Source organism: Kogia breviceps, chromosome 19 (genome assembly GCF_026419965.1).
Source record: "Kogia breviceps isolate mKogBre1 chromosome 19, mKogBre1 haplotype 1, whole genome shotgun sequence".
In the NCBI taxonomy this organism is placed as follows: domain Eukaryota; kingdom Metazoa; phylum Chordata; class Mammalia; order Artiodactyla; family Physeteridae; genus Kogia; species Kogia breviceps.
The window spans coordinates 52969939-52983865 of record NC_081328.1 but is presented as its reverse complement, the minus strand read 5'-3'; the positions used below and the strand labels follow the sequence as shown (position 1 = coordinate 52983865).

At 54.0% G+C, this 13927-nt stretch overlaps 1 protein-coding gene across 15 annotated transcripts in view; it reads right to left on the bottom strand.

Annotated features, from left to right (window-relative positions):
- Window positions 1-2530: 2530 nt before the first annotated feature.
- The window catches only part of SLC39A11 (solute carrier family 39 member 11), a 316340-nt gene continuing 304943 nt past the window's right edge, over window positions 2531-13927 (bottom strand). For 11 of the 15 annotated variants that reach the window (XM_067020591.1, XM_067020588.1, XM_067020585.1 and 8 more), the window contains 3 exons: window positions 7847-7945; window positions 5264-5422; window positions 2531-4191 (listed from right to left, as the gene is read on the bottom strand). In XM_067020591.1, the coding sequence (XP_066876692.1) occupies window positions 4113-4191; window positions 5264-5422; window positions 7847-7945 (337 nt within the window). In that variant the 3' untranslated portion in view covers window positions 2531-4112. The remainder of the gene's footprint in view (window positions 4192-5263; window positions 5423-7846; window positions 7946-13927) is intronic. The other 4 variants (XM_067020593.1, XM_067020595.1, XM_067020592.1 and 1 more) reach the window with 1 other exon arrangement.

The window sequence follows — 13927 nt, the reverse complement described above, 5'->3', positions numbered from 1 at the left end:
GAAGACCCTGCCGCAGGGCCGACCCTGGGTGCTGTATACACAGAAGATCGGTGCCTTTCGTTATGTGTAATCATACCTCAATTTAAAAGGAAAAAAAAGAAGAAGAGCCCCTGGGCTCCCATGTAGCCAACTTTCACAGAGGAGTGCAGGATGTTGCATCAAGAAAGCCCTAAGGAGGAGGGTCGGGAAGTCCATTTGGGCATCCTCCGCGCAAAGCAGAAACGACTCTGCCGCTGCCCAGCACCACCCTGGCGAGTAAGACTCCTGGACCTCGCCGGCCTCGCTGTTCAAGTGCGGTTATAATACAGAAGTCAAGGAGGACTCAAGGAGATGATGAGGGCGGAAGCACCCTGCCTGGCGCACAGTCTAAGCAATGACCTTCTGGTCCCTCCGTCAGCAGGGCAGGATGAGGATGTCCCCAGAGAAGATGCAGACGCTCACACCTTCCCCCACCTCCCCACGTCCCATACCAGTCCCCTGGGATGAGTCAAGGTGTCCATCAAAGGCAAAGCCTTGAGGGAATGAGATGTTTCTGCCATCACACAGTCAGGGATCTGAGAGACAAGAGGCAGTCCTGGTAAGTGGTGCTGGCAGCTTTTTAAAAAGCCAGTTTCCAAGTGACTGAGAGAGGAAAAACTGCTGAGCCTAGTTTACCGATGGCTCTGCTGATATGCTGGCCCCTTACCGATGGCTCTGCTGATATGCTGGCCCCATCTAGAAATGTACTGCTGTGGTGGTAGAGTTCCACTGAGGGTAGCAGGTGAAGAGAAAACCTCCCAGTGGGGAGAATTCTAAGCACACATTTCTACGTCCACTTTGCCTGGAAGGAAAGATGATTTGATGCAAGAAGCTACACCAGCTTATGAACTGTGACAAATGGTCTGGCCAAATGGCCAAGCACTGGAAAGAAGCAAGGTTAGAGGTCTGGTGACAGAGACGTTCGGGGAGGCAGAGATGGCTGTGCCTCTCAGGAAGGGGCAAGCGTGTAAATAACTGTCCCTCGAGTGAAAGGTCACCCGTAGTCTCTACTGGGGAGGAGACTCTTACTAATTCAGTGGCCAAGACTATCTACGAATGACAGTTTCTTTCCCCCGGGGACATCGCTGCTTTCTCAACTGATTCAAGAATAAAAGTGGTCATGTTGTCAAAGATGGAACGATGCGTGGATTCAACCACTTGGCTGTCCATCATCCATCAGACCTGGCCAATGAGTGCACACAGGATCGGGGATTGACCCCTGACCCCGGATACTGATGCTGCTCCAATGGCCCCACCCACTGCTTGGTTGCAGACTGATTACTTTGGACCTCTTCCGTGACGGAAGAGGCAGGCTCATGTGTCTGGATTTAGAATAGCCTTCCTGTCCGTCCTAGCATCGTGGCATCCTATGACATTAGTTCTGACCAAGGGATTCACTTTACAGTCAAACAGGGAAGGCAACAGGCAGATAATCCTTAGAATTTGATCCCGCTATCCAGAAGCAATCATCTGTTTTGAACTGAGACACGAATTATTGAAGATTTGATTTTATGACTGGCTATGAGACGACATCTGATGAGGCTGAGATACTGTGGGCTAAGATGGGTGTTTGTTCAGAATGAGTATTCAAAATGTGGTGCTATTTCTCCCATAGCCAGACTAGGCAGGTCTGGAAGAAGGGAGAGTGGGGATGGTGCCACCCCCATTTTACCAAAGGACACTCTCTTCAAGGTTGGGCTCCACCTGGTTAAGACTGTTTGAATCCAAGAAAGGAATGCTCCCCCACTGGGCGGCTAACCACTGGGGGAGAGGGCAGTTCTGACGTTTCCACTGCGTGAGGGACAGCCCCGTTATCTAAGCAGGAGGTTTTGTTTGTTTGTTTTTGTTTTTGTTTTTAAGACAAAGTCGAGGAATCAAAGTATATGTCGATGTCGAACAGCAAAAGAGTGAGGCTGTCATAAACTTATTTTCTTCTTCTTTTGGCTCTCCACCATCTGAACTCATTCCCCAAACTGGAAAAGCCATTGTTATGTGAGTCTTAATAAGAGGGCAAGACCGGTTAGTTCCTGGGCACAGGATCTGAACTCTGCCAGCTAGATGATCCTGCCCTGCTCAGAACGCTGAATGTGAAGCCAGGACACAGAGAATCAGGGTCACTTTAGAGCTCTTTCCCATGGTGGTGATGGCAGGAGTTTGAGTAATGGTCCAGTTTCGAGGGACCATGGCATCCAAGTCAAGCTGTTTTTGAGATGCGATTGGGCCACAGTCCCAGACCTCTAGTTTTCTTGGATCCAACCCATCTTCAAGCCCGATTCTCTATAGATCCCATGAGCTCCCTGATAACCTTCCATTAAGTTCTTTGCCTAAGTAAGCTGGAGTTGGATGCTGTTGTCTGCAACCATGAGTCTAGCTGGCCCTTCTCATGTGAGCTCTTTCCTTTGCTTCTCCTGGTGTTGGGTAGGGTAGATATTAGGACTGACTTTAGTTAGCTCTTATATGATCAACCCTGGAAAGAAGCAGTTTTGAGAAGGACTGGACGTAGCACAGGTCATCCACAACAATATCCCCTTTATTGGTATTAATCACAGTTATGAGGTCTTGCCCATCAGAAAGAAGTCTGCATTATGTAGAACGACATACAAAGACGTAAAAATACCCACATGCCAACCACCAAGCCCACGAACCTCCACCAATCAAACCTCTGAATGTGTCTTCAATTTTGATCATCAGTGTTCCGGAAGAACGGACATAGATCTAGCGTAGGGTTATAGGGCATTCCCAGAGCAGACTGTTCAGCCTTGGCAGCAGTGGGACATGTAAACGCAGGGCAGGCATTGGTAACACAGTGCTTGAATACCTGGCTCCTGGGCTGCCTGCCTGGTCAGCAGAGCCCACTCAGGGTCCCAAAGGCTCCTACGGCCAGTGAGGACGGCAGGCCTTAGCTACGCTGGAAGCAGACAAGTTATGTCACCCCTGGTGGAGAAGCTGTGTGTATAAGGGAGTAGAGTCTCGCTCAAGTCGTCCTTTAGGGTCATTTTAGAGTGATGACTTGGCTCAAATTTACTTTAAAACGGAAAAATGTAAAAAATACTCTTCTTCTCCTACCCCTTTTCCTTTCTTATCCTGAGCTCTTTGGCCAAAATCCAGCAAAGCAGCTTAAGGGCTCTGGGTCAGGTTATAAGTTACCCAACAGTCAACAGAGAAGGACCCAGTGCAGATGCCAAATGTCTTCCATGAGCTGAAGTGGCTCCCTCTGTAAGCAAATGAAGGGGTTGGGTTCTAGCAGTTTGCTGGTGTCCCCAAGTCTCTTAGAAAAATGAAGTCTATAAGCTTATCAAAACACGTGTCTGGGGGACTTGGAAACCATGGCAAACCGGTTTGCTCTTGGAATCCAGAGAGAGCAGAGGTCTCTGAGCAGAGCTCCACCCTGTCCTCTCTTCACAGGGCTCACTGTGTGTTCACAGTTGTCCTAATTCCCTTAACTGCAATAGTGTCAATCTTTGCCTTAAAAAAAGAGAGAGAGAGAAAGACTAGCTGCTTTTCTTCCCTTTGTCTGTGTCTCGCCCCAGGCAGCCTCCCCCTTGGGGGAGGCAGAGGAAGGCAGGTTCCTCCTTGGGCCTTGGGAAGTAGGTTGCTTTGTCCACGCTGCTCCTGTTCCAGTCTTGACGGACAGAAGATCGACCGTAAAAGATCGGGAAGGACAGACAAGAGCTGTCCTGGCCATTCTGCTCTGAGTCACTGGGCAAAGATGCTTGGGAGACGTCTCTCTTGGTAGCTTGCTTCTGTAGGTAACCTTGAGGAGGAGCCATGGAGTCCAGTGAGGGGAGACCAAAGGTACAAAAGCAGAGACTTCCCTGATCTGTAGGTCCTTGGTTTTCCCACCGAAGAAAGAGTCCATGTAGTGGCCAAGCAAAAATCTGTAGTTCCGTGACTACCTGAAATTCCAAATAAAACCACGATCTCCCTTAAAAGAAAACTAAAAATTGTCATGATCAGAGTCAATCAGGGTAATGAGACAAAAAGGAGAGAAAGGAAAAACGTTTTGATGTGAAGAAATAGGCTGTGGTCCTGAAGAAGCCAATCGCGGCCGTTTCCTCGTGCTGCCTTTCCCGGGGTCCGAGGCACTTCAGCAACTAGCCCAGACCAACATCCAGCGACATCATCACCACAAAACCCAGGATGGAGGCCCAGGATGCCAGTTTCCCGTTACCACTAGGAGGGAAGGAAAGGAAGAAAAGGAAGACCTTGATGCACTGCGGGACAGCGTCCAGGCTGAAAGCATCCTCCACAATGTCCAATTCCAAGAGAAATACGCTACTACCATTAATAATAATAATAATAATAATAATATTGACTTGCGATTAACAGATACACTACTGTTTATAAAATAAACAACAAGGACCTACTATATAGCACAGCAAACTATATTCAGTATCTTGTAATAACCTATAATGGAAAAGAATCTGAAAAAGAATATCTATCTATCTATCTATCTATCTATCTATAACTGAATCACTTTCCTGTACCCGTGAAACTAACATAACATTGTAAATTAACTATACTTCAATAAATAATAAGTATCATTTATTGGGGCTTACTATATATGTGCCAGGCAAACTGACTGACTCATGTAATGCCAAAGGATGAACCCATGAAATCAGTACTATTATTATGCCCATTTTACTGTGGGAAAACTGAGGCATAGAGCAGTAAGTAACTTACTCAAGGTCACCTATCATGGCTCTGCAATCCATGCTTGGATAATAAAAAGCAGTACTGATTTCCTGAAGATATTATGTAATCTGACCTTGAATACCAGCCTCAAAATCATTCTTCTGTAAAAACCAAAACGAAACAAAGAGAGGAATCCTCCATCCCCAACACTTGGCCTATAGCTAGACAACGAGAACCAGAATGAATAGCTGGGGTCAACATTTAAGAGCTCACTTCTCCCTCATTCCAGCCCCAGAAACATCTAGAGAGAGAGAGAGAGAGAGAGAGAATATACGAGAATAATAGTCTGTTTCCCTGGGGGTGGAGGGCAGGGCATGTATATGCCACTGCCTAGTATCACCTGCTCTGACTCTCCACCCCCCTGCCCGTTATTCCTCTTTTAGTTTCAAAGAACGCAGCTGGGGAGGGGGTGAGGGTGATCTTGGGAAGGGGCTGGAAGGGGTGGGAGTGAAGAAAAGAGCAGCGAGTAACGACAGGGCAGATGCGGAGGTGGGGGCCGGCCGGGCTGGGACAGAGACAAGGACAGGTGAGGGAGGGGAAGCTCTCCCACCTGATGTGGGCTTCGGGGATGATGTCATCCACGATCACATAGACCATGGCGCCGGCAGCAAAAGCCAGAGCATAGGGCAGGATGGGCTCCGCCAGCACCACGGCGAAGGCCCCAAAGAGCCCGGCCAGAGGCTCCACCACGCCGCTGAGCTGCCCGTACCTAAGGAGAGAACAGAGACACGTCCCGCCGCAGGGAGGGTCAAGCAGACGCAGGCACGCTCAGGCTGCTGACTCAGTTCTAGAAAACGACGCACCGCCCTCCACATGAGATCGGCGTGGCAGTGCCAAGGCACTTCGCTGACTTTTGTTTGCTTGTTTTTACACCACCTCTGTCTCCTTTCCCACCTCCCTCTTACAGGGTTACAGGAGACACCCCTCCCCGGTTTACTTTAGCGTTTTAAGCTTCCCACGTTGTCCTTTTAAGGTAACGACATCACTGAGATGTAATTCATATATAATACCAAGTGGCGCACCCATTTAATGTGCATAGTTCAGGGGTTTTTAGTGTATTCACAAGGCTGTGCAACTATTTCACCACCATCGGATTCCAGAACATTTTCATTATCCACAAGAAGAAACCCCACACCCACTAGCAGCCACTGCCCATTCCTCTCTCCCACCAGCCCCTGGCAACCACTAATCTATTTTCTGTCTCCAGGGACTTGCCTGTTCTGGACATTTCCTATAAACAGAGTCATACAATAGGAGATCCTTTTTACTGGCTTATTTCACTTAGCATCCTGTCTTCCAGGTGCATCCACAGTTGTAAGAAGTATCAGTACTTCATTCCCTTGACGATTGCATATACTATCCCATTGTGTGGATATCCACACCACATGCATTCACTGGCTGATGGCTACATTGTCTTCTGAAGGACAGGACACTTGACTAGGAGCGGTACGGACATTTCCCAAGGACGGCTGTGCCTGGTATCTTTGGGGGTTCCGGCCACAACGGCACCCCTTCTGAAGGAGCTGTAGCCACCTACCTCTGCCGACAAGGTGCACCTACCTGGCCACGTATATAGTCAGGGCCTGTCCCCACTACCCTCCATCTTGGATTGAGGGGAGATTTCTCCTTTCAGAAACTCCCTTTATTTGAGCCAGTGAGAGTGGGTTTCTATAGGATGCAATCACATGAGCCCTGATTAAAACAGCAGCCCACATGAGCGCTGAGAATTCAGTGCCAGGAGGTAAGCCAGTACCTGAACCCCACGGCCAAGCCCTACCGCCAAGAGACTCCTGTAGAGGCTGAACGCCAGTACACGAGGTGTTGGGACATCTTTCCCACTGTTCCTTGATGTGGGCACTTGGCAAGATATTACTGGCTCCGAGCCTCAGTCCCTTCATCTGTAAAATGGGGGTGAGGGACAACTTCCCCTCCCTTCCTCCCCAGATGACAGGATAGGACTGTGAACTCCCACCTGCCCCCGCTTCTTCCTGGCCCGGAGCAGACGGTGGGCACGGGGGAGACACTGTTTGCGCTCTAGCATCCTCCAAGGGCCACTGCTTCCTGGCTCCGTGCTCGCATGCATGGGCCTGCAGACTCTGCAGCCCTCGAGTGTGTCCAGTTAAACAAACATTGTAATCTCAGGGTCTGGACGCTGACCACAGATACCCCCCCCCTTCCCTCCCCTCGTCGCCCCTGGGGTCTCTCCTCTATGAGACGGCAGTCACGGCTTCCGGGCCCACGGAACTCACATTTGAAAAAAAATTTCTAGGGCCATCTTGCTCTGCCCTTCCCCCGGAACCTCTATTCCGTAGTCTCCAGCAACGGAGAAAGAGATGATACAGGATGGAAGTAAATGATTTAAGTATATGCAAGAACTTGTGAGTCACAAGGCCCTATAAAATGGAAGGCGTTCTTTGATTGTTGTTAGGAGCAGTCCTTCAGTGCTCTCAGCATACATCCTAGAGTGGCGGCTCCTTCCACAAAGAGGTGTTCTGAGGCTCAGAGTCCTGGGTCAAGGGGCAGAAGAGCCTGCAGCCTCGGCACTGCCCCCCTTGATGAGCTGGCTGGCTGACACTCGGGGCCACGACCCCCCCCTCTGAAACCTGGGGCCTTACCTTACAGGTCACTGAAAAGGTACAATTGGGAAGTAGACTGGAAAGCCCTCTGGGGGCTTTGAAAACACAAAGCGTGAGGACCACAGGCATCACCTGCCCAGATGCTGTTGCCGCAACCCTGGCTGTCGCTGTGACAAGGGTCACGGCGGGAGCTGATGTGATGCCTCGAGGACAGGCCGTGGTGGGTGAGCCTCCTTAGGGCATGGGACATGGAGAGTGGACCCAAGGTCTGCCTGGGTTCTCCCCACCCGAGAGAGAGAAAACCCCACGCGGAGTGGGCGTGTCTATCCCTGGAGGGGTTTGGAAAATAGGAAACACGGGCTGAAGGTCAAGAGATGAGTTTCTGGAGCTTTCTCCCAGCTTTGGGGGTGCAGCATTCAACCAGGCTGTTGGTGTTTCCAGAAGCTCCAGATTCACCTCCAGGCCAGAAGAGGTGGTTCTTGCCCGCAGCAGGGCTGCTCTGCGCTCCACGTCGGACCCGACCCTGGCCTCCGACAGGGGACGTCTGGAGCACTTACCAGAAGGCTCTCCAGGTGGAGAATCCAGCCCCTCGCAGCGGGAGGCTGACGGCGAGGCCCTCCGGGAAATTCTGGATCCCAATTCCAATGGCTAAATTCCTGAAAGACCAAGAAGGCACGTGAAGGCGGACGTCCAGAACGGAGCACCCACACGGATGGGGGCCCTGGCCTCTGCCCAGTGCCCTCCGACGGTATTAGAGGCCCCGGTGGATCCCTGTGGCAGGTGAGGGAAGGGGAAGGCTTAGGGCATGCGTGCGGGTGGCGAACACAGGAGGAGGGGGACACGGATCCTCCCCGCTTCACGTTGTCCTTGGTCCCTGGAGATGCTCCATGTTGATGGACCTTACAGCTCAGCGGGGAGCACGCTGCTTGGGTGTTGGGATAACCCGAGCTCTGCCACTTCAGCTGCACGACTGGGCACAAATCATCGAGCTTGTACAGCTCAGATCGCTGGATGCAACGTGCAAGGGGTCACGTGCGGATACTGACTTCGACCACGAAGGACTGCTGTCCCCCAGTGACCCGATCTCAGGCCTCAAGAGTCCCTATAGCACGTATGAGCTGTTCAGCACTTTGGGGGTTCCATTGCCTTACGGCACAGAGAGGGAGAGATCACATTTTGTGCAGAGGCAGCTTCAGAAACGGGCCAAGGAGGTTTGGATGCAGACTCTGACGGGGGACACAGATCTGGGTCTGGGCTGGGCTTCCCCACGGGCTCTCTGCATGCTGGTCTGGCACTAGCCCTGCACTTCTTGGGGGCCCTGGGGAGCCCGCGGTGGCCCTCTGCCCTCCTGCCTCTGCAGGACACTTGGGGGCTGGGCTCTGTGAATTGGCCCCTTGGTCGGAGCCAGGCCTTGAGAGCCTGCCTTGCCCACAATCCAGGTCCTGGAGTACCAGGCAAGGAGAAACAGAAAGAGACGGGGACAAAAGCGATACGTGGCCCCCCCCAGGGAGGTCCCCGGGCACGCACATAAATTAAGAACCCTCATTCCCCATGCAGCAAAACTACCACGACTAAACCGCAGGTCCACTGGCAGAGGAAGGAAAGGCAAGATGGGAAGGAAACAGGGTCAGTCTGAAGGCAACAGGCAGGCAGTTTTAGGGTATCTCCCCAGACGAGATTCTACCTTGGCTGGACAGGTCCACGAGGACTCACCTGGTCACTAAGGATCTCAGGGGCCTGACATGTGGGTGCCACCTGGCAAGCAATGCTGGAACGTGGCCTGAGGGAGGTGCGGACGGATTGGACAGAAAAGGGAAACTCCACCGTCACTTGGCTTTTTTCCGGTCAATTTGCTCACGTCCGTCTACCTTGCTGCCAACAGGAATCCACCCATCAGCTCTGGAGAGCGGCCAGGGAGTGCTGTCGACCGGCAGCCAGCTCCACCCTGGCCTCCTTGCCCACTCACCTACCCCAGGATCCTGGGACAGGGACACACTCCCATTAGGCCACAGCCTCCTCCTGTTCTACCCCCAGCAGAGAATACCTACGATAACCCCCGGTGTTTAATGTTTCATCTCCTTCTTGTTTGAGGGCCTGAAACTCAGCCTGTGTTTTCTTTTGTTCCCCCAACTCACGCGTGCATCCTTCGTACGGGACTCAAAGCTCCAGACATCTTGGGAGGAGGGAGCCTCCACCTGGGAGCTGCCAGGTCAAGGAGACTCTTAGGAAGATCCTGACCCTTCCAGAATCTTGGACTTACATTTATCTTGCATGGGCGTCCTTTAATCGACTCTCACCCCGTCCCTTCTGGACAACTTCATGATGTTTCCCCTCAACATCCACCCACCAGTGCATCAAAGGGGCGATGAGCCTCTGAAAAATTATTATTAGTCTTTGGATAAAGGAACTGTTCCGGTGGCTTAGGGCTGACAGGGTCATTGAGCGGGTCCCCCCAGAGGCAGGCAAAACTCTTCCTAAGGTGAAGTGGGCAGACAGGAAGACACCCCGCCTGGCAGTGTCCACAAAGGGCCCCTGGCGGTACCGCTCGGTGGGCGCTGACCGCCCCCGCAAGGGTACTGGCATCCTTGCCTACGTTACCTAAGGCAGCTCTCTCCTTTTACTTCTTAGAGACGGAGGGGTTCAGACATGCTCTGACCTCACCCCAGGAGCCACGGGACAGCAAACAGGGCCAGTAAGTAAATATTTCAGGCTTGGAGGGCCATCGGGTCTCTGGTGCAACTGTTCAACTCTGTCACTGCAGTGGGAGAGCAGCCAGTATGTAAAGAAAAGTGCATGGCTGAGTTCCAATAAAACTTTATTTATAAAGGCAGGTCGGGGGCTGGATTAGGCCCACGGGCTGCAGAGCTGGCAGACTCCTGCCCTGATGCCTGAGGGGCCCACAAAGATCCGACAGGACGGAACCACAGCCCTGGGCCATGAGCCCCCCCCCCTTCCGCCCTGAGGTCCTCGCCGGCCGGCACAAAGGAGTTCAAGTTTGGGCTTTGCAGTTCGCCTTCTTGCGTTTGACTCCTGGGCCCACGATATGTTGGCTGTGCCACCTTCCATTCCCCATGCAGTGAAATTCAAAGAACAACACAACCCCCCGCATCCCAGGGTTGCCAGGATGATGCCCTGGGACGGGCCCTCTAAAGCCCTTGGCACACAGGAGCTGGCGTGTCCGTAGAACCTAATCAAAGTCTACTGTGGGGTGGAGGTGAGTGTTATCACTAAGGTTCCAGTGTGAGCTGAATGGGGCTGTAGGACGGTCAGGGTCAACAAGAGGACTGACTCAGCTTCAGGAAGCAGAGCGGGGCCAGGGTGGGGCTGAACCCTTTCCAGCGGGGAGGTCTTCCCAAGAACTCACAGGTCCCCTTTCCGAGACAGGCTCGGAGTACTTGTCGCTCCGAGTCAAGACTCACACCCTTGCCAAGTCCTGCGGCAGACAGATCTGACTTTGGCCCGCCTGTGCGTACATCCCCACCAGCACTTGTTCATTTGTTCTTGCTGACACTTCTGTGAGACATTTACACCCCTGGTAAGGTCGGGCAGGCCAAGCGCGCCTCCTTGGAGAGCCGCTGTGAACGCGAAGGTCTTTCCGGTACCTGCGTGCTGGTCAGCTTGTTCGCGGGGCACAGAAACTCCCAGGAGCCCCGGGCTCACGAGTCCCCTAGGCGGCATCCTTCCCCTGGTCACCTCCGGGGTCCGTCCCCGCCGAGACCCAGGAAGTGCCCAGAGATGGACCCTCCCCTTGGCACAGAAGGGACATGAGCTGCTGGGAGGGCTTACGAGGCACTTTGATGAGCTTGGACTTGACTGTCCTGCTGCCTTTCTGAGTACAGACGTCCTCAGTGCATGACGAGCCTAGAGGGTCGCCTCTGGGTGACCCCTGAGATTTTGTCCAAGGCAGAAGTACCTCTGCCAGGTGAGGGCTGGGAGTGAACCTTGGCCCACACCTTCTCCACGGCAGCCCAGATCTGCCCCCATTGTGCAGGAGACGACGAGAGTAGGAGAAATTAGACAGGGTCCAGAGAGAAATCTGGCTTGTGATTTTTAGGCACAAGCTGCCGTTCTGCTCCTTTGCTTTTTTTTTTTTTTTTTTTTTTTTTTTTGTGGTATGTGGGCCTCTCACTGTTGTGGCCTTTCCTGTTGCGGAGCACAGGCTCCGGACACGCAGGCGCAGCGGCCACGGCTCACGGGCCCAGCCGCTCCGCGGCACGTGGGATCTTCCCGGACCGGGGCACGAACCCGTGTCCCCTGCATCGGCAGGCGGACTCTCAACCACTGAGCCACCAGGGAAGCCCATGCTCCTTTGCTTTTTAAAGAGGCATGTGTGCAAAGGCGGTGAGCCCTGCTGGCCAGCTAGGCTTCCTCCCTTTCTGAGTCCCTAACCAGCACTCCCCAGCCAGTCTAAAGGGCAGGGTAAAAGGGTCAAGAGTGTCCTTTCTTGCCTCAAAAGGCCCGATGACAAACACCTCTGTTGTCGGGGGGTGGGGGGGGGGGAGGAGGAGAGCCGGCCTCGGGGGGTGGGGCTGGGGGCTGGTTTGGGGATCAGAGTCAAGGGTCTCGCCTCTTCTCACCTCCTGGGTCCCGGGTCTCGGAATCCAAACCCAGCTTTGGGTCACTTTGTCCAGCCTTGCTCAAGCTACAGGACCCTGACAAGCATGCTCCCACCAGCCCTGGGCAGGAATACAGCCTCTTCTAGAGGCTTCTGCTGTCACTTTCATAGCCCGAGCGGACCTGAGCTCCTATTCCAGGAGTGGGGAGCGTTTGAAACATATTTCTGGTGATGGAGTGAACCTTAAGGGCAAATCCTTGCCAGTACTTCATTAGCCCCTGCCCTGCCCCTGCGGCACGCGACTCGCCGCAGACCTAACCGGGGAGGGAGCTGCCGCCCCACTGTCGCCAGTGAGTCAGAGGTGGGGTCCCCCGTCCAAAGTCCTTGCCGTGACTTGGGGCTGACTGCGGCCATCCGCTGGGCGGGCTCTGGAACCTCCTTGCGTCCCGCCCGGGAGCCGCCATCCTGATAAGCAGCACAGAAACGCCATTCTTCTACGCCTGGTGAGCTGCGTCCCCTGGGCCCTGCCCCGGCTCTGCCAGCCCAGCCGGGTACCACACCCTGGGGACCCTGCCAGCCTTTGTCAGCAGGGCGTCGCCTCGCTGGGCAACCGTGGAATCTCTCCTGAGTGCACCTGGGCTCCTGCAGCCCAGAGGGAGGGCTGGACGGCAGCTTCTCTGCCCTTCCCGCCTTCGCACACGTCCCTTCTGCACACACACACACACACACCGGCGCGTCACGTTCCCTTGGCCTCTGTGTGCTGTGCATCTGTAGGGGTGACCCCACGGAAGGGCTCAGTCCCCTCCACACCCTCTATTCTGCTCTTGCACTTGCCTCAGCTCAGGAAATCGAACGAAACGCCCTGGGTATTCTGATGAGCTGTGGTGTCAGGCAGCGGGTCTGCAGGTTTTAGGAACGTGAGGGCCACGTTGCGGACCACTGGCCTAAGAAGTGGTCAAAGGGGGTGAGGATGAGGACGGTGGCCACACCCACCTCCAACTCGGGAGCCCCTGCCCTGCTACCTGACACCCAACAAAGGAGCATCCCAGGGCCGGCCCCTGCTGGGAGCCGAGGACACCAGCGGCCACCTGTGACTGAGTCGGGCGGCCTGCAGACTAGGTCGGGGCGCTGGAGGCGATCCTGGGAAACCGCAGGAGCATCAAAGCGGAGGGCCACTGGGGACACAGGACTTAGCAACAAAAATGATAGGGGATAACGGCCACCGTGTGTCCAGGTGCGAAGGAGCAGCAGTGAAGCCGGGGCTCAGGGTGGCAGGGCTGGTCCCTCGGACGCCCGAGCTCAGAGCTGACTTAGGAGCACTGGGGGCCTAGACTGGCTGGCAGGGGTGGGCGCGCAGCCTCCACCAGTTCATTCTTTGCTGTGAGGGCCCGTCTTGTGCACTGTAGGATGTCTAGCAGCATCCCTGGCCTCCACTCACTAGACGCCAGTAGCATCCCACTAGTGGGGACAACCAAAAACATCTCCAGACATTGCAAAATGTCCCCTGGTGAAGAACAACTGACCCCGCGTAAGCAAGAGTTCAGGTGAACTTGCTTCTGCAGCAAATACCTGGACACCAGCAACTGCTCAAGACTGAGCAAGAAAAACATCTGATCTTGTGCATCTTATTTGAGGATTTCTAGGCTCCATGGAGTCGAGTCTTCTAGGGAGCTTAGCTCAAGCAAGACAGATTCCTGGGATTCAAGGTAAAAACAGCACCTGAGAACCACCCGGCCCCTGCTCCCTTGTTCCAAAGGCAGGAGCTTCAGAAACGCCACGTTGCACGGTTCTGGGGGCACACTGTGCTCTCGGGGAGCGGCGCCCCTGGAGCTCTGCAGTGACACGTTCCTGCTGGAGCCCCAAGAGCACGTTATGCTCAGTGCAAGGTTAGTTCTGGGGTTGGAGGTGAGGCGTCCTGGGGAGGTGGTAGAGAGAGTCCGGGTCTTCCCTGAAAGTTGGCAAGTGAGCGTCCTTGCGACCCACTGCCTGGCTCTCCAGGCTACGTTCCCTGGCCGGCTGAGTGTGAGAGGAGCTTCTGGCATATTCCTGACAAGACCTGCTTCTCCTCGGCTTTCAGATCCTC